Consider the following 23,855-nt stretch of genomic DNA (forward strand, 5'->3'; position numbering starts at 1 on the left):
TAATAATGGTTGGTGGGATTGATTGGGACTGGATATCCCAGTCTCCCAAATGATATATGCAGTACAGATGTTTTTATGAATGCAAGTTCTCTTCAAACAAGTAAGACAAGTAAGATTGGCCCGGAGTTTAGCAGCCCTAGATTTTTTTATCCCCGATCGTCGTGCCGAGTCCCGGTTACCACCAGGCAATTAAATACCTCCTCTGTGATACCATTGTAGATGAACAGAAGCCATATATATGCAAGTTAGGTATTAAAAGCCAATTCGAGACCATTGAGTATCAGCTCTTGCAAGATTAGCCCTAAAATGCGAACATATTAACAAAGATCCAGGAGATCTAAAAAGTTGAAGAACTCCATGAGGGGTAAGTGGGGTAGTAAAATTAAGACGCAATAGAACAGCCAGTCTGATTGGAAGAAAATGATATCAAAGAGGAAAATGGCCCTTAGCCGGATATACCAAGGCTGAAGGGTCAGGTCCGAGACGTCGTACGCATCCGAGAAGACATTTATAAGCGGTGGGTGATCCTCTATTACTTACACCAACTTGGAAAAAAACTTCATTTTCACATTCTATATACCCCTCCTCACATCAAAATGGCCTCTAACCCCCCCGCTGCCTGCTGTGCCTCTGGCTTCAAGCACGAAGGTACTCCCACTGGCGAGCTTAAGAATATCGACGGAGGTACGATACCCAATTCCCCCAATTACAGCCACCCAAAGCACCGCAGAACCATTGTTAACCAAGCTATTCTCCAGTCAACACCTATATCGCCTACCCTAAGGAGAAGAACCCCGAAAAAGCTATTATCATCGTGGCCGATATTTTCGGCATCTACGTCAACTCCCAGCTTATCGCCGACGAGTACGCCAACAATGGCTACCTGACTATCATCCCGGATATTTTCCAAGGCGACCAGATCAGTCTCAGCGACATGCAATCTGGCAAGGCCGACCTACCTTCATGGTTCCCCAACCACCAGCCCGCCAACGTTGAGCCCGTTGTCGAGTCGACTATTAAGTACGCCCGTGAGACTCTCGGCGTTAAGAAGATCGGTGCGGTTGGCTACTGCTTCGGCGCTAAGGTATGTACTTACAGTCCAGATCTGAAGATCCAATCTCCGAAAATATAACCTCCAGACTCTGGTGCTAACAATCTCGGTTTAGTACGTCTGTCGCAACCTCAAGCCCGGTCAGATTGATGTCGGTTACACTGCGCACCCCTCGTTCGTCACCCACGAGGAGCTCGGTGCCATCAAGGGCCCCTTGTCTATCGCCGCTGCTGGTAAGTTGATGCTTGCTATCTCAGTTTGAAAAAGAAGTATCAAAAGGCTAATTTCGCATGTGTCAACAGAGACCGACTCGATCTTCACTACCCAGCTTCGTCATGAGTCCGAGGATATTCTTATCAAGGCTGCCCAGCCGTGGCAGATCAACCTCTTCGGCGGTGTCAGCCACGGCTTCGCTGTGCGCGCCGATCTGAGCGACCCCAAGCAGAAGTGGGCTAAGGAGCAGGCCTTCTGCCAGGCCATTGCCTGGTTCAACCAGTACCTGTAGATAAATTGGTGGATTTTGCACATAGAAGCAGCAGATAGTGATATGCAATACTATTTGATCTCTGATGCATAGATCATTGTAGTAACCAGTACGGAGTAAATTGAGATAATTTGAAATGAATTGGAATAAATTGGAATCATCACTATCCCCCAAGCCCCGGGGCCCGGAGGGTTATAATTGCGCGGTTGGTCTTTATCGCGGGGACTAACTTCGCGAACAAGTCGCCTTAATGGTGCCGCGGGTCTCCCTCGATCTCCCTTCGAGTCTAATGTTTATTTTAGGTTGTTTTCCGATCTTGTTTTCGATCTTGACATTCGGAGTTTTACTCGTTTCTAATTAGGACTTCTTTGTGTCTTCTTTTCGATTCCCATCAAGGATCGCGTGCGCCTTGTGAGTTATCCCTGGGCCCGGCCCGGAACTTCGACTTAGCGAGGAAAACAGAATCTAACGATTGACCTTCCTTTTCCCAGTCATTAATTGTTGGATCCGCCATCCGACCCTTGAATACATTGTCAATTTGTCTTACTGGCTCCGACTACAAATCCTCTCTTTCAGAGTCGCGGTGTTATCCCGACTTGCCAGCCCAACTCTACTCCCGCCCTGAGTGGTTTCGTCACTATATTTATTCGACTGTGATAGTAAACGGAATATCAGCATTCAGAAACCATGGCGACTCCCGCCGCTTTACCCCCGTTGCCTTTCAATCCGGGTCGCATACGAACATACCTCCTCCGACTACCGCTGTTCACCAGACTGGTGCTGCTGGTCATTCTGGCCTTCTGGCTGCTTGAATTCCAGACCATGTGGAGTGTTGTGCAGTGGGGTGCTTTGATTCCGGAGGAGATTAACCTGGGGACTAGTATGTTTGATTCCATGCTATAAGAGAATATTGGGCGCATGCTGACTTGATGGTGTTACTAGTGTACCGACTTAACACTTATCCCATCATCCATACTGGCTTCTTCCATGCTTTCTTTAATGCTCTGGCGGTTACACCGCTGCTGGAGCGCTTTGAGGCCGAGCATGGCACTCTGACTGCCATTGCGTTGTTTATTGGACGTGAGTACTCTGGGAAAACGCAATGCTTGTGGCCATTTTGACTAATGTGGGATAATTTAGCTCTCTCGACTGTCCCTGCTGGTCTTTATATCTTGATTGAGAGGTTTATCCTACACAGAAATACCTCGGTGGTTGGCGCAAGGTAAGATATACTTTAGGTCACCAGGTTGAATGTTTCGGTAACTGACCTTCAATCCAGCATCTGGGTTTTCCTGCTTCTCGGTTCCGAAGCTATCAAGACCTACAAGTCTCACCCCAACTTCAGGTAAGATTCACTTGGAAATAACATGCTCCAATCTTACTAACGTCCTTTAGTCTTGGCCCGTACAAGATTCCCACCTGGACTTCACCCCTGTTCGCATGTGTCGTTGTATCTATCCTCATCTCGAACGTGAGCTTCCTCGGTCATCTCTGTGCGATTCTTGTTGGATACCTCCGTGAGTTCCCTTCTCTAACTTTCCCCTTTTTTTTCGCTGCTAATTGTCGTTAGTCGGCCTCGGATACCTCAAGGTGTTTGTGCCTCCTGAGAAGGTCCTCCGCTGGATCGAGGGCAAGCTGAACCTCCTGGGACGCCTGCCTCACTACGTCTCCGTCGACCAGAAGACCTACGGTCGCTATGGAGTTCTCCCAACCACCAACCCTGCCGGCGCCAACGGCAACCAAACACCCATGAGCTACTTGGGATCTACCCAGCGCCTTGGAGCATGATTCCGGATATTGACGCATTCTTCATTTCTCATTTTTAATGTATATTTTCCACCATAGTACTTTATATTGTTGCAGACTCGGGGGGACATTGGATAATAGCATAGCGTGTGCATACTCACATTTAATTTGCACAGTTGGTCTTTGTCGGTTCGCGTAAATTCCACTTCTCCGCGCATAAACAACGGAGCTCTCGATCTCCACTGTTGACTTGTAACACTCCAGTTCAGTCCAATTATTTCCACTCATTTAACGGCTTCGCCTTCGCGGCACGGGACCTAGTTTCCCGATGGTCATTACTCAATGGCGTTAAAATGTGAGCAAGCTGGAATGGAATACCACCTGTCCTTCCTGACACCAGCACCGGAGACCCCCAACTAACAAGACGCCAGCTGCAATCCGCAACTTGGGGAATAACCCCCACCTCATTTTCGTCCGCCTCCCGAATCTCCTATCCTTCCTCTGCATTGTCGTCGGCGTTGTGTGGCTACTACTCCTGCCTCTGAACGAGTACTCCCGACAAACCTACATCTCCGAGAATGCGCTCCTGCCGGGCCAAGTCCATGCGTATTTCACCGGAAGCGAGCAGAACATATTCCGAGGTTATAAGAAAGAATTGGAAGGACTGTTGAATGATGGACAAGCGAGAGGCGGCCAAAAAGACGAGGCGGAAGTGACAGCGGCGTAGGTCGAATCGACCTGGTACAGGTTGGACTATTCGCTGATACTTCAACAGGGTCTCGGAGAAATTGCAGTCAATCTTGCAAGCGGCGGGCCTTAAAGTTGCCACGCAAAAATACGAATACACCTCCGCTGGGATTACGCACCAGGGAGAGAACACTTATGCTATTATCCATGCGCCGCGCGGTGATGCCACGGAGGCAATTGTGCTGGTTGCGCCATGGTTAACAGCTGATGATGAGTTGAACCTGAACGGTGTCACTCTTGCCCTGACATTGGCGAGATACTTCAAGAGTGGGTAATTTCGGGTTGCGCTCCTCTAGTTTGGTTACTAATAGTTGATGCTAGGATGGTCATTATGGTCCAAGGATATCATCTTCCTAATTACCCCGGACAGCAAAACTGGAACCCAGGCTTGGATCGATGCTTACCACGATATGCACCCGGCTTCGGTACAGCCACTTCCTTTAAAGAGTGGAGCGTTGCAAGGAGCACTGGTCATTGAATACCCATTCGATCACCGGTTCCAGACGCTCCATATTGTATATGATGGAGTCAATGGCCAACTCCCCAATCTCGATCTATTCAATACGGCTGTAGCCATTGCAGGCGGCCAGATGGGTATCGGTGCCAATCTACAGGAAATGTGGGGTCACGACGACAGCTACGAGCATCGTCTACAGACCATGTTCCGCGGTATGACCAAGCAGGGTCTCGGGTATGCCACCGGCGCACACAGCAGCTTCATGCCGTATCATATCGACGCTATCACCCTGCAGACAAAGGGCGAGGGATGGGAGGACGAAATGGCTCTAGGCCGGACGATTGAGTCTCTTTGCCGCAGCTTGAATAACTTGCTGGAGCATCTGCACCAGAGCTTCTTTTTCTACCTGCTCATGCAGTCCAACCGTTTCGTCAGCATTGGAACTTATTTGCCCAGTGCCATGCTCATTGCTGGAAACTTCACTATCATGGCAATTGCCCTATGGATCCGCACTGGGTACTACCCAGAAAGCAAGCCAAGTGCCAGCCCCAAGAATGAGAAGGCACCTACCGAAGAGAAGAAGAAGAAGGAGAAGAAGCCCAATACGATTAGCATTGCGGAACGACACCTTGCTCTGCCACTCTCGCTTGTTGTCGGACTCCATCTACTCGGTCTTATCCCGCTCTGGGTATTTAATAATGTCTTCCACCAGGTGAGAACTGCCAGCCCACAGCCAGAATAACAATAGCCGCTAACAAATCTACAGTACTTCACAACTACCACCTACATATTTATGGCCGTGGATATCGTCCTACCCCTCTTCCTCGCTGCAATTCTCTCCAACGGTCTCGGTCTATCAAAGCCAATCATTCCCCAACAGTACCACCTTATAAAATCCTTCTCCCTCCTCCTACTAGGTCTCTCCCTCTCAACCCTCGCCACTCTCAACTTCTCCCTTTCATTCATGATCGGTCTACTCTGCGCGCCACTTAGCTTCATCACTCGCCTGCGAGGCTCCGCGCCATTCCGCTTGGCAACCTCCAGTCTGGGTCTGGTGCTTCTCAACCTTCTCTCCCCGCCAACTGTTCTCCTTGGTGTCTGCTGGTATATGGGGGTCTCGGTCGAGGCTGTTCTCACCCAGGCGGCTTTCGGTTGGGATGTTTGGGGTATGTGGACCCAGGTTGTTGTTTGGTGTGTGTGGTGGCCAGCTTGGTTGATTGGCTGTGTGCTTCTGGGGTCGTCGATGTTCTGATTATATTGTTGTACATTGTTGTGTCATGCGGTTGCCCCATTGGTCCAATGATATAGTATATTAATAAATACAAGTCCATGCTATAACTACCGAAACAAAGAAACAAAGACAGGGACCAGGGCATTGGATACCACGAGCTGACAGCAGGGAGTCCAAATATCAACTGTTGGCATCCAAGGTACACATACCAATGCATTGCGAATACAGAATGTAGCTAGGTACGTATATTCTTGCCACTCTTCCTCAAATAGGTCCTCCGGATATGTACCTCCCCTTTGATATGTTTCACTTGCCACGCCGTACCTTTCTTCAAAGAAGTAACTTCATTTCTAATTCTTACTCCAGGGGGCAAGTATCTATCGCCTCACGATAGCCAATTACGATCAAAAAACATTTGGCATTCGACGCCAGAAGAGCCCAAGGCGAGGCTAAACAAAGACCGCGCCAACTTTATACATGCCATATCGCCGAGGTCATGCACGGCTGATTCGAGCGAACAATGAAAGCATCCAGGATGTTTATCTTCCGACGCAACACATTTCCCCGAATCTTTGTTATAGCCCTTGAACAATACTAACATCTCACATTCATCAAGTGCATCAATGTTGAATTGTTCCTGCCCGAAATCAGAAACAGTGTTCTATTTCTTTCATGCAGTGCCTCTCTCCAGTCTTAGTTTCATGTCCACGATTCCCTCCTATCAATCTATATAAAGAATGACAAGCCTTGTTCCTCGACAAATGCCTGCATCTCCCAGGTTTACACAAGATGGGTCTCTTTCGAATCGACTTTCTTGCTCTATGGCTTCTCTTACTCCGTCTCACAACAGCCGCCACCCCAGTTCCAACCAAGGACGGATTTTGTTTCAAATATCTCATCCAAGGATATGATACCTGTGCATTGATTGCCAAAGCACACAGTATCACCGAAGCCGATATCGAGAGCTTCAATAAAGACACCTGGGCATGGCTCGGATGCAAACAGTTATACCAGGGTGACTTTATCTGTCTCAGTTCAGGCAAACCTCCAATGCCAATGGCCCTTCCTCAAGCTACCTGCGGTCCACAAGTACCTGGAACAACACGTCCGGCTAAATGGGCCGACCTCGCCGGAATGAACCCATGTGCTGCGTCTAAATGCGTGAGTAAACCCCAATAGTTAGTCTGTCTTATAGACCCAGTCCTAATAACCCAATAGTGTGCTTTCTGGGGTCAATGTGGTACCTCCGATCTATATTGTCAAAATTACCGTGCACCTCCTGCTGGTCCTACAGCCACCGTGAAAGGAGCGACAGAAGCCCCGACATCAAAAGCTACTGGCAACACAAAGACAACAGGGGCTAAGCAATCGACCAATACCGGCTCCGGGGCAAAACCTACCTCCAATTCCAATTCCAAGTCCACTATTACCACCGTCAAAGCCACGAAAATCACAACAACAACAAAACAATCAACTACAACAAAAGCAAAAGCAGCACCTGAACCAACCGTAACATACCCTTGGACAGCACCGTGGGAAATCACATTGTACAGCAATAAAGGCTGCGAGGGCGACTACTACCACCTCGAGGGGTATAACAAAGAATTCCTCGATGGCGAGGGCTGCTTAGCGCTCCATGGAGGCCTGAACAGCAAGTTCACCGATACGGGGGTTACCTGTAAATGGTGGACGGATGATAGTTTCACGTGGAGTAGTTGTGATTCGAGCAAGCTTGAGAAACCGCAGTCGTGGATCGTCAAGGGTGGGTTTTGTTCTGCTTTCAGTAAGAAAGATTGTGATTGCTTTGATGGGGTGACGCAGTATTATAAAGCTGAAGGCTGTCATAATCGGACGGGGATTGATACGCCTAATTTTGCGGCTTTGCAGTGTGCGATTAATGGAGTCTAAGGGGTGGTCTGTGGAGAGATTTGTATATATTCTTTTTGGGGGAATAAGATCGTTCTGGTTTGGTTTACTGGACTATATGAATGTCATATTCTTCATTGGCTTTAGATGATGAGCGAAGTAGACGTGTCGATTAAAACAAGACACGTGAGTGCATACTGCGAGAATTGCAAATATACTGGAATCACGATAGCAGACGACACCATTGTATTCATTATAATAGAACTGATCAGAACACAAGTGAGATAAGACATCTATGCAGCCCAAACATCCTTACCAGCTCCCTCGATCCAGTGACCGAGCTGATTAACACCAGCATCCCAATCCTTAAGACGGTTTCGCATGCCATCAATCTGATTCATATCCAGAACCTTAGGCTGAACCCAGTGGATCTGTGCAACCTGAGCAACCTGGTCAATAGATCCACGCAGCAAACCCAGCGACAAAGCCTTCATAACGAGATGCTCGATCTCATCGGGCTGAACCTTAGTCTCGGAAGCGATAGCCTGGAAGGAGAGAGAGCGGTCGTGAGGGGGACGGTGGAAGACCATCTCCGTGAGGGCCGAGAGCGAGATCTTCTGGTACAGGAATACCCGGTGTGACTCCAACAGCTTGTTCTTGCTGATGTTACCGGCCAGCACGTCATAGGCAGCCAGGTCGCCCCGGTTGAAGGCGAAGAGAAGCTCGCGGAGCCAGTTGTGCGGGGTCTCGGTCAGCGAGTCCAGAATCGGGTGCAGGAGGAGCTCTCCGAAGTTGTAGATCGTCTCTGATACCAGGGCCGCTACGCTGAGGTTGTAGGCGCGCGATGCGCGCTCGGTCTCGGTGAGTTCTTCCAGGTCAATGCAGGCGAGGTAGAGGAGCGCGTTTTTGTAGAAGGAGGCAAATTCTTGCTTAGACTGTTGGAGAGAGGGGTTAGTTTCATTTCGAGTGGCCGTGTCCGGCTAAAGACACGATTCTAATAATCACGTACGTGGTAGTAGTCCGCGTTCACTTTGTAGAATGAGGCGTGCACAACGGTCTCGACCGAGTCGAACGTGTCTAGCACCCGCTGGCAGGTGGCCAGGTCTGTCTGTGCTCCATCCAAATCCCTCAGCGACAGCTTGACGTTGGCCACGTCAGCGAGCGCGTAGACATATGCATCCTGTGTATCGGCCGTATCCGTCTTGGTAGCGAGGGATGTGAGGAAAGCAAGTCGTTCTTGGTCATCTAGACGGGGGTGGTTAGCTTGCATCAACGCAACCCAGTGCTCATCATGGTAGATTTTGGAGCTTCGGGGCTAGACTGTGGACCACCAACCTGTGCATTCTGTTGCTGCCATCAACCCCAACGACACAAACTTGAGCTGGTTGACCCGGTCGGCGAAACTGAGCACGAATGTCTTAAACAGGGCTAAGCGGTGCGGAGCACTCTCTGGCATGCGGAAGAACTCGACCAACGAGTCTGTAAGCTGGTGCCATAGTTTGCGCTCCCAGTAGTCTTCGAAGGTGAGGAAGTAGGGTTGTGTCTCTGGGCTTCCTTGTGCTTGCTGCTCGAGCAAGAAGTCGGGGATCTTGGACTCCATGGTGGAGATGTGGGTGCTATTTAAGTTGAAGGCACTGGTAGAGGACGAGATGCTGAATCAAGAGAGGAAGGTAGGTAAACTCAGACGGAATTGGAGATGTTGATGGTTGATGCGGACTGCAAGAGAGCTGATATGATGTCCTCACATCGGCAGTTTGGGGAGCTCTCGCTCACCGCCCTGGCTTCCACGGTCTTCGATGCTTTGCTGTTTCAACGTCAGTTCTCTACTTTGATTTTGATTATATTTGGTGTTATGTAGCTATGTAGGCATGAGCAGAAGCCGAAAAATAGTGTGGTATCTAGCATTGTACCTGCGTATATGCTTTTTTTGTTGGACATTTGTCCCACTGTTTATACTACAACAGATATATATACTAGCCACTGACCGAAGATTTAACATCTTCTTTGCTTAGATCCTCTATTCATACCTAGTTATAACTCTGTTTTTTTCTCCACTCAAGCTCCGAAGCGATACTTGTGATTTTCTAAGAAATACTAGTAGCTTTCTCTTCACAATCCTCTTCAAATCCATACAATCCTTCGTCCTAAGAAATGAATTAGACAGAGTCTAATTATATCATATAAAGAAAAACACCAAACATGTTTTCTATGAATGAGAAGACCTAAGATGTTACAAGAAGCAAATTTGGATTCAGAGTCAAAGGCCACTCGCTGGGCCTGGTTGTCAAATTACAAGCAACGGTCCGACGAAGAGATAGGAGATTAAGCAAGTTAAAGGACCGTTGCTAGAACTAAGAAGTACATCTGATACCTGAACGCGGCGACGGGTCATAACAACTTGGAGGTAGCGGCGATGAACTTCTAGTAAACCAGCTGCGACTCGAGATATGACTGCGAGGGTATGAAGAAGAGTGTTCGCCAGTGCTAGAACTAGAAGAGAAAAGCCGACGTACAAGTATTGACTTGACATATAGTCATTGAATGCATGCTTGGTAGACTGATCTGATGGTTCCCATGTCTAGCCCTAATTGGATCACCGATATGGACCATGAACATAATGTTTGTTCTCTCCTCAGGTGAAACTAGCACGGAATAGATAATTCCTAGAGACTTGGTTTGGTATTACTTGCATGAAGACCTCGAATCCCACATTGAGATGTATTGATGCCGAACACGCGCAAGTACATGTAGGTTGGCCACCAGGTTCCAAGGGATCCAAACCATATGAAAGTGGAGAATTTGGTGTAATTGAATGACCCTGAAATGACTCCTGTCGTGTTGCTCTTGGTGCTGGAGGACATGCGTAGAATATGCAAACTACAGTGGAAGCAATACTACGATACTAAGACAAAAAGTATAAGGAAGCCCCAATGGGAAAAGGTATTTTGTATTTTGTAAAACCCCGACCACACCCCAGATAGGAACATGGAATCATAGATGCTAACGAAAAGCGACACGCTTAAGCGTCATCGACGGTGGTGGTGTGGAGACCCTTGGGGTCCTTGACGTTGACGGCCTGGACGTGGGAGTAGAGACGCTCCTTGGCGTTCTCCTCGTCGTTACGCTTGCGGGAGATGCGGACACGGAGACGGAAGGGAACACCCTTGATACCGGCTTCCCAGACCTTCTTGTTCAGCTGGGGGTCGACGCGGACATCCTTGGTGCCCTATTGATGAGTTGAGCATGTTAGCGAACTGATTCCCTAGTGGGGTCAGGGGAGGTTGAGAGCATCGCTCAAAAACTTACCATAGCCTGCTCAGCGAAGGCGCGGATCTCCTTGATAGCCTTAGGAGCACGCTTCTTGAAGCTGACGCCGTGGCACTATAATTCCGGAAAAGAAGGTGCAATCAGTCTTCCGCCCGAATGCCATCTGCTAGAGAAAACTCTGCGCGATGAATGTTTCTGGTCTTTCGGCCATAGTGGACTTCATAAAACTAATTCTTCTTTTGTGTTCCGGGTGCGGATATGTGTGGATGCGAGCGAAGACTTTTTCAAGATCTCCTCTCGGCTGTCTCTATCGCGAAGCAGACAAAAGACAAAAGTGCCATGTCCTACCTGCAGATTTCTCCACAGGTCATGGTGAGGATGGTGGTGTGTACATAGAAGGGGATTGGTTTCCCATTCCACCCTCAAACGCACACACACACCAACCCACACCACACACATTCTCTTCCGTCACAAATTCCATTTTACAGGAAAAGTTTCTTGTTCTCTGTCCATTATATGCCTCCAGAACTGAATCGTATTCGAATCGTCGCAGGTAGACTGGGAAAGGGTTTATGTTCAACATACTCGCTTGTGCAGGTTGATGGTGTACTCGCGAGACACCACATCGGCGATAGCCGAGCGCTTGTTGCCGGTCTTGACGTTGGACATCTCTGCGGAGAAGGTTAGAGGGGTATTTCGGAGTGGTAATTGAGGAGACTGACTGAAGGGGTGGTCGACGGTGGGCGGAAGTGATCGATTGTCAGAAGGAGAATTCGCGGTCGATTTTCGAGTGAAATTCAGTGTGGTCTCGCTTGCCTGTGCGGGGTCTGATTGGGCGGAGTGGGGCAGTATTATAGCCAATAATATTTTAGATGTGGATATTTATGCCTCAGGCAATAATGACCTTATTCAACTATCAAAATTCATACTAACTAGTTAACTATTCTGTACATATGTAGTTACTTCTAATTCGGAAATATTCAGGTGGTTTGAACTATAATCTCTAAATAAATTTGATATAGCTTCTAACCAACATCCCCCACATTACTTCTGGCCTGCGCTCACATCGGGGTAAAGGTCAAATCGTCGCTGGGTGGAGATAGGAATTCCACTGCGGATGTTCGCAATCGAGTCATTATCCAAGTCAGCGTAAATAATAGTCTCCTTCTCTTCAGCTTCAGAGAGAATTTTTGCACTGGGGTCAGCGACCAAGCTGTGACCATAGGCGTGGTAGGCGGCATCTAGATCACGCGCCGGGCTGCAGAGCGCCACATATGACTGGTTATCAACAGCTCTGGCACGAGCAAGGAGCGACCAATGCAGAGGACCGGTGGTAGTGTTGAAGGCTCCCGGGTAGACGAGGAGGAAAGCACCCTGGCGGGCAGCGATCATCGCTGCTTCTGGGAATCGAATATCGTAGCAGATGGCCAGAGCGACCTTTCCATACTCGGGAAGATCAATGACTGTCAGCTGGTTGCCAGGTGAAAGTACATCGCTCTCCTTGAACTGAATCTTGCCCGGGATGTCGATGTCGAACAGATGCGTCTTGCGGTGAGTGCCGATCAAGGCGCCTGTCGGCGAGAAGACCAGCGAGGTATTGTAGTACTTCTTGGTGGATGGCTCCAGCTCAGGAATACTTCCGCCGATAAGGTATGCATTTGCTTCCACGGCGATGGCCGACAGGGCGTGGAAAGAGGGCGATTGTTCAGCCGTAGGAGGAGAGGGAAGGAGGGTCTCGGCGTATTTGGGGAAGAAATTCGTGCCATAGGGCGAGTTGAAGCACTCGGGAAGGACAATCAATCCTGCGCCAGCCTTTGCAGCTTCAAGGACTTTGCTCCGAGCATGAGAGAGGTTCACGGCCTTGTCCGCTCCTAGATGGTTTGGTTAGCTGGAAAAGAAATAGGCAGGTCTAGGGATTCAAACCTGATGCGAGCTGAACAAGAGCCAATTTAAGGGGCTTTTTCAAGAAGGTAGCCATGGTTGGGAATGTGAAGAGGAGATGAGGGGGAGACTGGAATGATATCGGAGCGGTTGCGAATTGCGGGGACGGCCATTTCGCCGATAAGCAGATCCCGACATTACTCGCTCAAATTGTTCATACTTGACGTCTATCTTGACTAAATTCTACTTGATTCTAAGTAATTCTGTATAGATACGTATAAAATTTTTGTCTGGCTTAAGATAAGGACAATTTCTCCCCGATTGGAGATTTGGAGATGGTGTTATAGCCAAATACTCTTAAAGAAGCTTCCACCAAGCGGTATTTGAGGCCTTTTTCTATAACCCTAGGTGATACCCACAATATCACCAGTAGTAAGGACATAATTGCACTCCTATGAGCTATAAAACGAGTAGACTCATATCTCCAATGTCCCATCATCATGAGCTGTAAGCATACCAAAATACCAAAGCTCAAGCAAAAAGGTGCCACCAAGTTCCCATGGAGTGGACCGTGTGAATTGCCTTCATCGTCCACTCTCTAGGTCGTTATGAGCTCTTGTCTGTAAATCTTGTGTGATGTTGTTTCATGTACCAGCTCACCTGTCTCTTTTAGGATAAACTGGTCAGCCTTATCGAAGCCAAGCATCCATCGGTGCATTCCCCGTCTTTTGAAATCACCAGCAGGGATATCATAGGGCTTTAGTGTCTTGAAGTTCTTAGCAATGATCGTAAGTTCTCTATTTGATGCTGCACTCGGAATCTGGTTGTCCACCAGCTTTCACATCTTCAGGTGCTCGAGGCAACATTGTAAGGCCACCACTGCAGCGAGAGAAAATTTCCATCTAGCCTCTTTGTCTTAATTCTCTTTGTGTTTCATCTCCGCCATCTGTCTTTTGTGCTCCTGGCGACAAATATGTTAGATCAGGCACAGATTTTATAAAGGTCCGAGAAGCCTCACCGATGCGTTTGATTCGCCGGCCGCCAGTTTTCACTGGCTGCGGCCCACTGGTCGAGCCGGTCGAGCTGCTGGAGGTGGGCGAGGAAGGAGATGGGCAGTGTGTTAGGAATTCCCGCCTAGCAAGATCTTGCTGAGTCCCGCTCCGGCGTCTCATGCCGAAAGAAAGGATCCCATGGGAATTCGAGTTAGGAAAACGCGCTTGTTGGCTTATGGACTGCTAAATATTAAGCATAACCTGCTGGTGAAGCGCAAATTTTTCGCTATGGACCCATTTTGGTGCTCGTTTGTCGCTTGCAAATGACTACCTGACACTGGACAAGTCAGGCAGCACTTTCTGTGGAGACGTCTGCATCCATGATGGTATGTGGAGGTCGTTCACAGTATTGCCTTTTTTTTTTCACGGGTTCCGTGGTTGTAAAGGGATTCTTCTATGTTAACTTGTAGAAGCCACTGGCGATATTCCAGGGTTTTAGGTGTGTTCACCGATTTTGAAGTCTCTCCACGTTGTGGTGACCAATCCTTGCTCCTCCGCTCTAGTTCCTCCGCTCAGACTCTCACCTTGGAGGATTGGCAGGAATGGATGGAAGAGCTACTTGGAAATAATTTAAGAGAGAAACTGGGGTTTCCATAGTATCATACTATGTTGTGAAGAAGAAGACACAGTCTAGGATATCGAAAAATGGGCGTTGAGGTAACTGGGTAGGAAAGGAAGGAAAGATTTATTTGTTAAGCAAATTTACGTTTACCGGAATTATCCTTCATTATATTAATAGTCTTTCTAGCTGTCCTTCTAGTAGAATTTCTTTCGGTCGTAGTGTTGTAACTAAAAGGGAATGGACAACCACAAACACCTTGGACAATTCCTATAGTACGACCTTTTAACATATAACACGCGATGATTGGAGTATTATAATATATCTATACATATTGCTATACTCGATGTTTAACCTGAGTGACTGCTCAATCAAATACCCGTTGTCCGATGTGCTATACCTTGCTGTACTAGGGCATGTACCACTACATACCTGTGGGTTCCAGGATGGAAGCTTCAGCAGTATTGTCTTCCGAAATAACATTTAAGCCAATCATATCGGTTTCCGGTTTTCCTGTTCTTTTTTCTTTTTTCGTGGACATTCAAGGTGCCTCGTATGTAATGAATTGACGAGATGTGTGAGGTTATGCTAAGACGTGGTTCTCTATACATACCCAAGTTGTCAGTTACTAAGAAAGAATTGCGCCATACTACTGTGTATTATCTTTATTGAGAGAATCAACAATGATATACCCATAATTATCTTCGGATATAAAAAGGAGGCTTATATAGTAGTGAGGCCCACAGTGACATCGTTCTACCAATAGAAATGCGAACCACTGTGGAATCCCGCTTCTTAATTTCTTCCCATTCAGACACATCTCGAGTGCCCAGCATTTAACTACTCCTGCATCTCGCTAACTCGATCCGACTCACTGCCTCATTTGTGTATGATAAGACGTCATGGAGGACGGAGTTGGGACCCGCCATGCCAAAGCATGCCTAACCTGTGCCAAGGCCAAAGTACGATGTTTCCCGGAAACAGATGGTCCTTGTAAACGGTGAGTATACAACATATAGTTGATTTCATAAATATAATACATATTGACTTTTGTTAGTTGTCGTCGCCTGGGAAAAGAATGTGGAGCTCAAATACCCGGAACTCATCGCCGTGAAAAGAAATCAGCCGCAAGTGGCTCGTAAGTGTTCACCATTTATCAAACCTCCCTAAGAGACTCCTAACGCTCTAGCTAGAGATGTTGCTGCACTCGAGGCTAAGTTAGACCGCATGGTCGCCATGCTGGCTGCCTCGGAACAAAATGCCAGAGAACGACTAGGAAGTGGACCAGCAACAAAATCATTATCTACTTTTGAACATAACACCGCTGCTCCTGACGAAGCCGAAGGCCAGCTGTTTATGAAAGTGTTCTGCGAGAAAATGTTCCCGCTCTTTCCATTCCTCGTGATCCCCCCGCATGTCACTGCAGAGGAACTGCGACGAGAGAAACCATTCCTCTATCTGAACATTTCAATGGTCGCGTGCCAAAACCCTCCACGCCAGCGAGAAATCGTGGATGCAGTACAAGAATATGTCGCCGAGCACATCGTCATAAGGGGAGAACATAGCCTGGATCTGCTCCAGGGCCTTCTCCTCAATGTGGCTTGGTTCATTTCAGTCAGTCGTTTCCCGCGATCTAGTGATCATCCCCCAGATGTGCCCAAAATCGAAGAGCCTCATCATATTATTCGAAACACCGCCCAGCTCGATACAAATGTGCACTTACTCGCGGCGCAATCCTTCAGCTTGGGCCTGAATCAAGAGATGGCTTACCAGAAAAGCTTGAACTATCCCTTGACTTATTTGAAGGAGACTATGGCTGAGGACCATCATAATCCGGTCCGCACACTGGAAGAGAGACGCACTTATCTTGGGTGTTATTATCTAATTACCGTGTATGTGTATGACCCCTAGTATCGCTGGACATAAGCTAATTCTTTTTCAAAGGCTCTCGACATGTGTGAAAGACTTGGGGTCAATTATTCGCTTTACAAGATACACAGACGAATGCTGCAACGTTCTAGACCAGATCGCAGAATATCCCACAGATGCCTCTATGGTACAGTTAGTCCGAGCGATGAACGTCGCAGATAGGATTCATCACACACTATATCACACCGAGCTCTATTCTTCGTCGGTGTCATCAGTACCTCCGCCTCTTGGACTAAGCATACGATGGCTTGAGGCCGAGATTAAGCAACTCAAAGCTCAAATTCCGAGCGAGTCACCACACTCTAGTTAGTTATGCCCTCGTCTCTGCGCACAATTTAACAATGATCTAACAACAACGACAGCCATTTTACAGCTTCATTACAACACACTCGAGATACATCTTTATCGAGTTGCCCTCAACTCTGACATCTCCAAATCCAACTACGGTGATCACCCCCTCATGCAATTGGATCTCCTTTTCCGCTGCCTGGAAGCGACAACCTCCTTTTTCCAAAGAATCCTCTCTCTCCCCTCCGCCCTGTTCCCTTTCTTCCCTTTCACCATGACGTGCCAATTCGCAAAGGCAATTGTCGCTCTGTCCCAACTTTCTCTCTATGATCACCCCGGATGGGATCGAGCATACGTGGAAAGCATAATAGACTTCGACCAGACCGTCGATGATATGGCTTCCAAGATGGAAGGACAACTTCAGCTTTATAAACAGGCTCTTGCACAAGACACAAAGTTGACTGAATTGCCGGAGGTATTTGGAAGGATGAAGAATCGCGCGCACTTGATTAAAAAGATGCATCGGCGGAGAAAAGATGCACTCGAACAAAAATCCCTGTCTACCACTGTCGCCCCGATGCACTACGACTTCATGATGGATTCACCCCTCGATCTGCTGTTTCCTTTTGGTGAAATTCCACCGATGTATGGGCAATACATGTAGTTGATAGTCGGCTATGTTTAGGCCTGCAGCGGACTGAATGGAGTCCATCGCCGAGATTCGGCAATCTCGAACTGCTTGTATATACCGAAATGTAATAATGATCTATTTCCAGTTTCTAACTATGAGATTACTAGAAGTAACCGATTTCAAAGTACATAATGTGGAGAGAACCCAGCTCTGGGTCTCGGCAAGAGGTGGGTCGTGCAGATCGGCGATGCGGCTGAAACTCTTCTTCCCTCGTCGGATAGTGGTGCTACGCACTGCGCAGGGAGTGGGTGTGCGCATTTCAGAAAGGGAAATTTGGCTTGTGCGAGTCGTATTTCTTAACTATTCATCGAGACTCGAGCCTGTCTCTCCAAAAGCCGAGTATAATCCAGCTTTCCCAAGGTATAAATACAGAATGGAATCAAAATTACAGCACCATAACCCCGACCATAGCAGCCATCAGGGCCATGACACCAACCACATTGGAGGCGGGGGTAGCAGCAGCATTGAAAGTGGACGAGCTAGTCGCGGCAGCAGAAGTAGAAGTAGCGTTACCAGTGTTCGAGGTCGACGAGGTGGAAACCTTCAAAGAAGAAGCGACAGCAGTAAGACCGGAGGGTGCATCGGTGATCATGCTATCAGCAGTCTGAGTGCCGGACGGGGACGAAGAAGAAGAAAAAGAAGACGCGGAAGACGAGTCCGAAGCCTCAGATGTCTGTGTTGCGGAAGCGAGCAAAATATCAGTGGCCGACGATGCAGTCGAAGCTACGGTGCTTGTAGAGGCAGCTTGTTTGCCATTGGGTCCCCAGCCCTCCAGGTAGTCGGGAGTAAGCGTTGCGGTTCCGGAGTATTGGGGACAGCCCGGTTGAGTGGTCTTTGGGGGTGCCCGGCCGCCGCCGCAGTCGAGGAATGAGCAGATCTCGCCACTGTCTGGGACGTACCAGAGGTAGCTGGCGTAGTAGTGGTCGAATATGACTTCGGAGGAGACGCAGCCTTCCAGGTCGGTGCGGGCTGTGACGAGGCTGGCGAGGCTGGCGAGGCCTAGGAGGGAAGAAAGAGTGACGGGTTTCATTTTTGATTTTGAATGAGTGACTGGGGTACATTTAACGAGTGAACAGCGAAGAAGGGGAATAAAAATAAAAGAAAAACTGGAGAGTCCAAAGGGAAAGTTATTTGTTGAGTAGGCGGGAATTAGTCCAACCCTATTTAGACGCTACGGGAGTCTCGGCCCTCCAAAATCAGCCTCAGGGTTTACGGGTCTTTTTTAGTTGGATTAATTGGAGTGATGGGATTAATGGGATTCACTTGGCATTACTAGATTTAAAGTAGAAAAAAGATCAATTTTTATTCATTTTTCACAGAAATACAATGTAGACCCCATTATCTTCACAAAGAAAAAAGGAATATTCGACTTGGAGCCCATAGTGCCCAAGGAGACAATCAAACCGGGACCCAACTGGGCTCAAAAGGAGACCGATGCAATTGGGAAGCTGGCCCACTGCGTGAAGCCGGGCCAGCTTTGTCCCGTCTAGAGCTCGTGGTGCCCAGGGAGATGCTCACCTGGGCCCTGACTGAGCTCAAATGCAATCGGGAAGCTGGCCCACTGCGTGAGGCCGGGCCAACTTTGTCCAGGAGGGTGGGGGTCGATGCGCAAAAAAACAACAATAAAAAAAAAGAAGCAAGAGGTCAAAAAGAAACCGAACCACAAAAGGCAGAAAACGCATATGCAAACCTTGGCCATGCGCTTGGACATAAACATACACTCCCGAAAGGGAGGACAAAGATGGAGAAGATATGGAAAAGAGATAGAGAGATATCTAGTTCTTGATATCGTTGACGAGCTGGTGGAACTCACGCAGTCTCTCACCCTTCACTCGAACGGCCCAATGTGTGAGAGTCCCAGTCTCGTTGGGCACCAGGAATTGAACACTGTTAGTGGTGAGCTTGTAGTCGAACTCTTTCTTCAGGAGAATGTTCAAAGTGACATTTCCACTCGGTTCGGCACGGGCGACGATCCGCGCACGTCCAGTGACAGGGTGCTTCAGAACGCGGACGGGACCGGTTCCTTTGGCCAACCACTTATCCTCCAGTTTGAAAACCCGGGATTTGTCTTCAAACATAACAGTTTCTTCTTCTTCGCCGCCGTTGCCCTTGGTCAGATCGAAAATTTCACCAGGTTCACCCTCCTCATCTTCAGTGGCAGTGGAGGGGGTGGACATCACGGGCTGTGCGGAGGAATTGATTGAAGGAGCTAGCGGTGCGGTGGAGACTCGTCCAAACATACTGGCGCCCGCCGGAGGGGGAGGCGACGGCTTCGTCTTTGCGGGGGAATCGTCATGGTTGTTACTTTCATCCACAGAGGCCTTGCGTTTCGGGGAGGTCGGCTTGGGTGCACCGAAAATGTTCTGCGAGGCCGGGTTGGATCCGCCGAAAATGTTCTGCGAGGACTTCGGCTTCTTTGCGGGGGAATCATCGTCGTCGTCACTTTCATCTGCCGAGGCCTTGCGTTTTGGCGAGGTCGGCTTGAGGCCGCCAAAAATGTTCTGCGAGGCTGGGACCGGCTTACTGGACGTTCCGAAAACCGAGGAGCTGATAGAGGAGCTAGGAGCGCCTGCACCGAAGAGAGAAGGTGAGGCTCCAGGCTTGCCTCCAAAGGGTGCGCCATCCGCAGGCGAACGCGTGGCTGTTCCGGAGAAAGTAGAGACTTCTGACGACTGAGGAGATGATGATTTAGGGAACCGGGGTTGGAAATTCGAGGAAGACACAGAGGGAGTGCCGTTCGCTTTAGTAGATGCGGTCGAGGGAGAAACAAAAGGAGGGAAGATATTAGGGGTGGAATTATTAGTACCCGCAGAGTCGTCTTGTGGAGGAGTGGCAGGGGCGGCAGATGTTGCAGGATCCTTAACGTTCTGTGGAGCAGTATCATCATCAACGAACTTGAAACCCTCGCCGGGGACAAAAACGGCACGCTTTTTAGCTGCAGCTTCGATTTCCGCGCGCTTAGCGCGTTGGCGTTCCTCATCTTTGCGCTCCCACTCCGCCTCGTCCTCCTCATCGGAGTCAAACTCTTCAGCCTTTCTCTTGGCCTTTGCATCGGCCATGGTGCTGTCCGACTTTGACTTGAACTGGGCCAGGAAATTGGCACCAGTAGCCGGAGCACCAAAGTTGGGAATTTTGAAAGCAGGGGCGGCGGCCGAAGTAGCGGTATCACCAAACTTGGGCACTTGGAAAGCAGGGGCGGCGGCTGAAGTAGCGGCATCACCAAACTTGGGCATTTGGAAAGCAGGGGCGGCAGTCGAAGTGGCCGCACCACCGAACTTAGGAGCTTCAACGGCAGGGGGAGCTGCAGGAGTAGCAGCAGGGCTGGCAGTGGGAGGCTCAGCCTGGGCGACAGGAGCAGTAGCAACAGGAGCCGCAGCCGGGGACGAAGGACCAGCAATCGAGGCGGAAGAAGTGCCAGCAGAAGTAGTTGCCGGGGCAGGAGCTGGAGCAGAGAAGGATTGGGCGAACTTGGAGGAAGTAGTAGATCCACCAGAAGTAGACCCACCAGAAACCTTGGTAGAAGGCGTTGGGCGTCTATTATCAAGAGCAGGAGGTACGGAGGTCGGAGGGGTCGGGATCCGAGGAGGCGCGTTGCCATCTGCCGCTTCCTCAGCGGCATCGCGTTCGTTGATGGCAGCGCGTTTGGCCTCTTCTTCGGGGCTAATCGACCCAACGGGGACACCAAGCTCACGTCGAAGCTCGGCGTAAAGAATAAGGACTTCGTCAATATCATCTGTCATGGGGTCGCATTTAGCGATCTCACGCTTGAACGACTCAGTCAAGACGCCAATCTTCATGAGCAAATTGGCTCGGTCTCGAAGCTGATCCCGATTTTTCTCAGGGAAAAGACGTTTGAGCGGCATTTCGTCAAAATCTTCGGTTGATACAGGATAATCAATTGATACAGGATGATCAGGTCGAGGGAAAAGACTGTCAGGGTTTGAAGCAGTGAAAGTGTTGGAAACAGTAGAGGTTGAGGAGGAAGAGGGGAGAGAAGAGGAAGAGGGGAGAGAAGAGGAAGACGAGATTTTATGGTCGCGTGGAGACCGCGCGAACGACACATGAGGTGTCGCAGGTTTCGTCGCGCCTTCCGTTGGAGGTTCACTCGACACCTTAGACCCAGCGGTGAATGGACTAGTCAATGAGCCATTTAGACCTGCGATGTTATTGTCTTTATTGTTGTCAACTGCTGTACTTGCACCAAAGAGAGAAGTGCTCGGTGCCTGGAGTGTTGCAGCCGGCTCTGTGGGCTTTGGCGCGAATGGGTTGCCAAACGCGTTTTGCCCTGACAGGTTCGCGAATGGATTGCTAGGTGTCGGCTGGGTTTTCTTCTCTTCTCCAAGCTTCGACGGCGCAGGGGACGCCCCGAACATTGAACCAAATGGCGAGACCTTCGCAGGTAAAGGAGTCTGCTCTTCACTTGTCACCTTCGGTGCAAAAACACCACTAGCTGGTAATTGTTCCTTCTCGGCCACAGGTGTTCCAAACATGGGCTTGAACGGCTTGTCCTCGGATGGCTTTGCAGGCGTACTCTCGGCAACTGGCTTTGGCGAGAACATACCGCCAAATGCCGGCGTAGCAGTCTGTTCTTTTGTGGCCTCCGAAACTTTCGATACCGCAGGTGTACCAAACATGGACTTGAACGGCTGGTCCGCTGCAGGCGTTGCAGCCGCGCTCTCGGCGGCCGGCTTCGGCGAGAACATACTGCCAAATGCCGGCGTAGCCGTCTGCTCTTTTCCAGCCTCCAAACCTTTTGATGCTGTAGGTGTACCAAACATGGAGTTGAACGGTTGTGCTTCGGAACTCTTTACAGAACTTTCGGTTCCAGTAACCTTCGGCGAGGACAAAGCGCCAAATGAACTCGACGCTGACAGGTTCGCAAATGGATTACTCGCCTTTGGTTCTTCTGCTGCTGGTTTGGGCGCAAATAGATTGCTAGCAGGCCCCGAGGGCTGAGCACTGGGGGTCGACCCGAAAAGAGCACCAAAAGGCTTCGCAGCCTCTGCGGGCTTCGCAGGGGTTTGTTCCGCTGCCGTTGTCTTTGGGGCAAACAGGTTAGTGCTGCTGGTTGGAGCCTGCCCTGACAGGTTCGCAAATGGATTGCTGGCCGTTGGCTTCTCTGCATCCACAGGCTTCGAAGCGGCGGGCGTTGATCCGAAAAGTGGTTTGAAGGGCTGGGTCTCCGCAGGTTTGTCGGCTGGCTTCTCAGTCGCAATTGTCTTTGGTGCAAATGGATTGCTGGGCGCATTCTCTCCTGAAAGGTTCGAGAATGGATTACCAAGTGCCGACGGACCTGCGGGTAGCTTCGGTGAAAACATGGAACCTCCCTTGGGCTTGGTATCGGGTGAAGTTTGCATGCTGTCATCGGCAGGCGAAGTCATATGTGCTGCAGACTGCCCAAACAGGACGGGTTTAGCCGGAGTGCTTGTGCTCTGTTGTGCTCCGAATCCACCGAAGGACGGAGTGGACTGATTTCCGGCATTGAATCCCCCAAAGCTGAAACCATTGGTACTTGACTGGGTACTTCCGCCAAATGATGTGCTAACAGCAAAAGGATTGCTCGGCGGTGCAGATCCAAATGAGGTAGGTCCTGCGCCGAAGCTGAATGACGCCTGACCACCCGCCTGACCACCCGCCTGGCCGTTAGTGCCCGACGAGAATATTCCACCCTGGCTGGGCCCCGAGTTTGCCCCGGGGAAGCTCTGGCTTTGAGTCTGGCCAAATGTGAACCCAGTCGACTGGGTAGGTGCTGGTGCCGCGGCCGGGGCCGCGGATGCGAAAGGGTTAAATGAAGCCGCATCAGGTGCGCCTCCGCCGGTTGTGGGAGTTGGAGCCCGGCGTTTGCGGACATCCTTGATCCTAAAGGTTTCAAAGAGATCTTCGGTCAGTTTGTGGTCATCCACCGGTATTTCATTTGTCACTTACTTTCTGCTGGCTAACTGGGCCGCTGTCGCCCGGTGGGGTTTCTCATCCGGAGTGCTAGCCATACCGAACGCACCCTCGTCTTCTTTGGACCCTTGAGGGCCTTGAGCTCCACGTTTCAACATATTGCACGTATGAAAACCACCGTTGGTTGTATGTTTAGCAAGCTCGAATTTCGCGAACTGCCTCTTATCCTTCGGAATCTATGTGACCCGGTTTAAAGCGCTAAATCAAGCACGATGCAATACTCGGCTTCGGTGTGATGCCGTGATGACTTTCCTCACTTGCGGCAATCGAAGCAGTGAGCTTTCTGTGCGGCAAGGCTCTCTCTCCGACTCCGCACCGACTCGAAAAAGCAACAGGCTTGATGATGATTACCCTCCACTTAAAGATTGTTTATCGTGGAGAGAGCAAAACCCAATTTGTCTCTAACGTCTTTGATGTGGTTGTCCGTTGGTATTCGCGGTTCCGTGACACGTTCGCGATCCGTCGCGCAGGAAGTTGTCAGCACAACGAAGGAGCTTTCGAGTTGAGGGAAGTGAGATCGAAGACAGACCGAGGACGAATTACTGTCCCTGATGAGATTTGTCTTCGAATTTCGATATGTCCCACGACGCAATGAAGGGAGGCACGACTATTATTTTTTTTTTTTGCAGGAAGCATCCAAGGCGGAAAAGAATCAGT

At 49.5% G+C, this 23,855-nt stretch overlaps 9 protein-coding genes across 9 annotated transcripts; 5 read left to right on the top strand and 4 right to left on the bottom strand.

The window, feature by feature from the left end:
- Nucleotides 1-520: 520 nt before the first annotated feature.
- Nucleotides 521-1,602, top strand: N7455_012567 (dienelactone hydrolase family protein). The gene is made up of 4 exons (XM_040952498.2): nt 521-684; nt 759-1,084; nt 1,167-1,284; nt 1,354-1,602. Exons 1-4 carry the CDS (start codon nt 597-599, stop codon nt 1,554-1,556), a joined length of 735 nt encoding a protein of 244 aa, XP_040816679.2. The 5' UTR covers nt 521-596; the 3' UTR covers nt 1,557-1,602.
- Nucleotides 1,603-2,222: 620 nt separating this feature from the next.
- rbd2 (rhomboid protease family protein RBD2) lies at nt 2,223-3,323 on the top strand (the record flags this gene model as incomplete). The annotated part of the gene is made up of 6 exons (XM_040952729.1): nt 2,223-2,415; nt 2,478-2,615; nt 2,676-2,757; nt 2,815-2,880; nt 2,931-3,052; nt 3,106-3,323. 6 exons carry the CDS (start codon nt 2,223-2,225, stop codon nt 3,321-3,323), a joined length of 819 nt encoding a protein of 272 aa, XP_040816808.1.
- Nucleotides 3,324-3,623: 300 nt separating this feature from the next.
- Nucleotides 3,624-5,737, top strand: N7455_012569 (GPI-anchored transamidase subunit GAA1; the record flags this gene model as incomplete). The annotated part of the gene is made up of 5 exons (XM_040952495.2): nt 3,624-3,636; nt 3,713-4,004; nt 4,057-4,295; nt 4,350-5,197; nt 5,252-5,737. The coding sequence occupies 5 exons, from the start codon at nt 3,624-3,626 to the stop codon at nt 5,735-5,737; spliced, it is 1,878 nt and encodes a 625-aa protein (XP_040816804.2).
- A 768-nt stretch (nt 5,738-6,505) lies between these two features.
- N7455_012570 (LysM peptidoglycan-binding domain-containing protein) lies at nt 6,506-7,624 on the top strand (the record flags this gene model as incomplete). Its single annotated transcript, XM_040952728.2, has 2 exons — nt 6,506-6,877; nt 6,935-7,624. 2 exons carry the CDS (start codon nt 6,506-6,508, stop codon nt 7,622-7,624), a joined length of 1,062 nt encoding a protein of 353 aa, XP_040816742.2.
- A 251-nt stretch (nt 7,625-7,875) lies between these two features.
- Nucleotides 7,876-9,182, bottom strand: N7455_012571 (proteasome regulatory particle lid subunit RPN9; the record flags this gene model as incomplete). The annotated part of the gene is made up of 3 exons (XM_040952784.2): nt 7,876-8,517; nt 8,592-8,827; nt 8,918-9,182. 3 exons carry the CDS (start codon nt 9,180-9,182, stop codon nt 7,876-7,878), a joined length of 1,143 nt encoding a protein of 380 aa, XP_040817028.2.
- Nucleotides 9,183-10,601: 1,419 nt separating this feature from the next.
- N7455_012572 (uncharacterized protein) lies at nt 10,602-12,827 on the bottom strand (the record flags this gene model as incomplete). The annotated part of the gene is made up of 6 exons (XM_040952610.2): nt 10,602-10,808; nt 10,889-10,963; nt 11,435-11,520; nt 11,572-11,665; nt 11,915-12,720; nt 12,773-12,827. 6 exons carry the CDS (start codon nt 12,825-12,827, stop codon nt 10,602-10,604), a joined length of 1,323 nt encoding a protein of 440 aa, XP_040816816.1.
- A 2,416-nt stretch (nt 12,828-15,243) lies between these two features.
- N7455_012573 (Zn(II)2Cys6 transcription factor) lies at nt 15,244-17,222 on the top strand (the record flags this gene model as incomplete). Its single annotated transcript, XM_040952496.2, has 5 exons — nt 15,244-15,341; nt 15,399-15,479; nt 15,535-16,233; nt 16,286-16,575; nt 16,633-17,222. The coding sequence occupies 5 exons, from the start codon at nt 15,244-15,246 to the stop codon at nt 17,220-17,222; spliced, it is 1,758 nt and encodes a 585-aa protein (XP_040817031.2).
- Nucleotides 17,223-17,634: 412 nt separating this feature from the next.
- Nucleotides 17,635-18,279, bottom strand: N7455_012574 (putative cell surface protein; the record flags this gene model as incomplete). The annotated part of the gene is made up of 1 exon (XM_040952859.2): nt 17,635-18,279. One exon carries the CDS (start codon nt 18,277-18,279, stop codon nt 17,635-17,637), a length of 645 nt encoding a protein of 214 aa, XP_040816952.2.
- A 745-nt stretch (nt 18,280-19,024) lies between these two features.
- N7455_012575 (uncharacterized protein) lies at nt 19,025-23,296 on the bottom strand (the record flags this gene model as incomplete). Its single annotated transcript, XM_040952699.2, has 2 exons — nt 19,025-23,108; nt 23,175-23,296. The coding sequence occupies 2 exons, from the start codon at nt 23,294-23,296 to the stop codon at nt 19,025-19,027; spliced, it is 4,206 nt and encodes a 1,401-aa protein (XP_040816859.2).
- Nucleotides 23,297-23,855: the final 559 nt, after the last annotated feature.

The sequence above is a fragment of the Penicillium solitum genome (genome assembly GCF_028829755.1).
Source record: "Penicillium solitum strain IBT 25940 chromosome Unknown utg000009l_segment0_segment0, whole genome shotgun sequence".
Classification (NCBI taxonomy): Eukaryota; Fungi; Ascomycota; class Eurotiomycetes; order Eurotiales; family Aspergillaceae; genus Penicillium; species Penicillium solitum.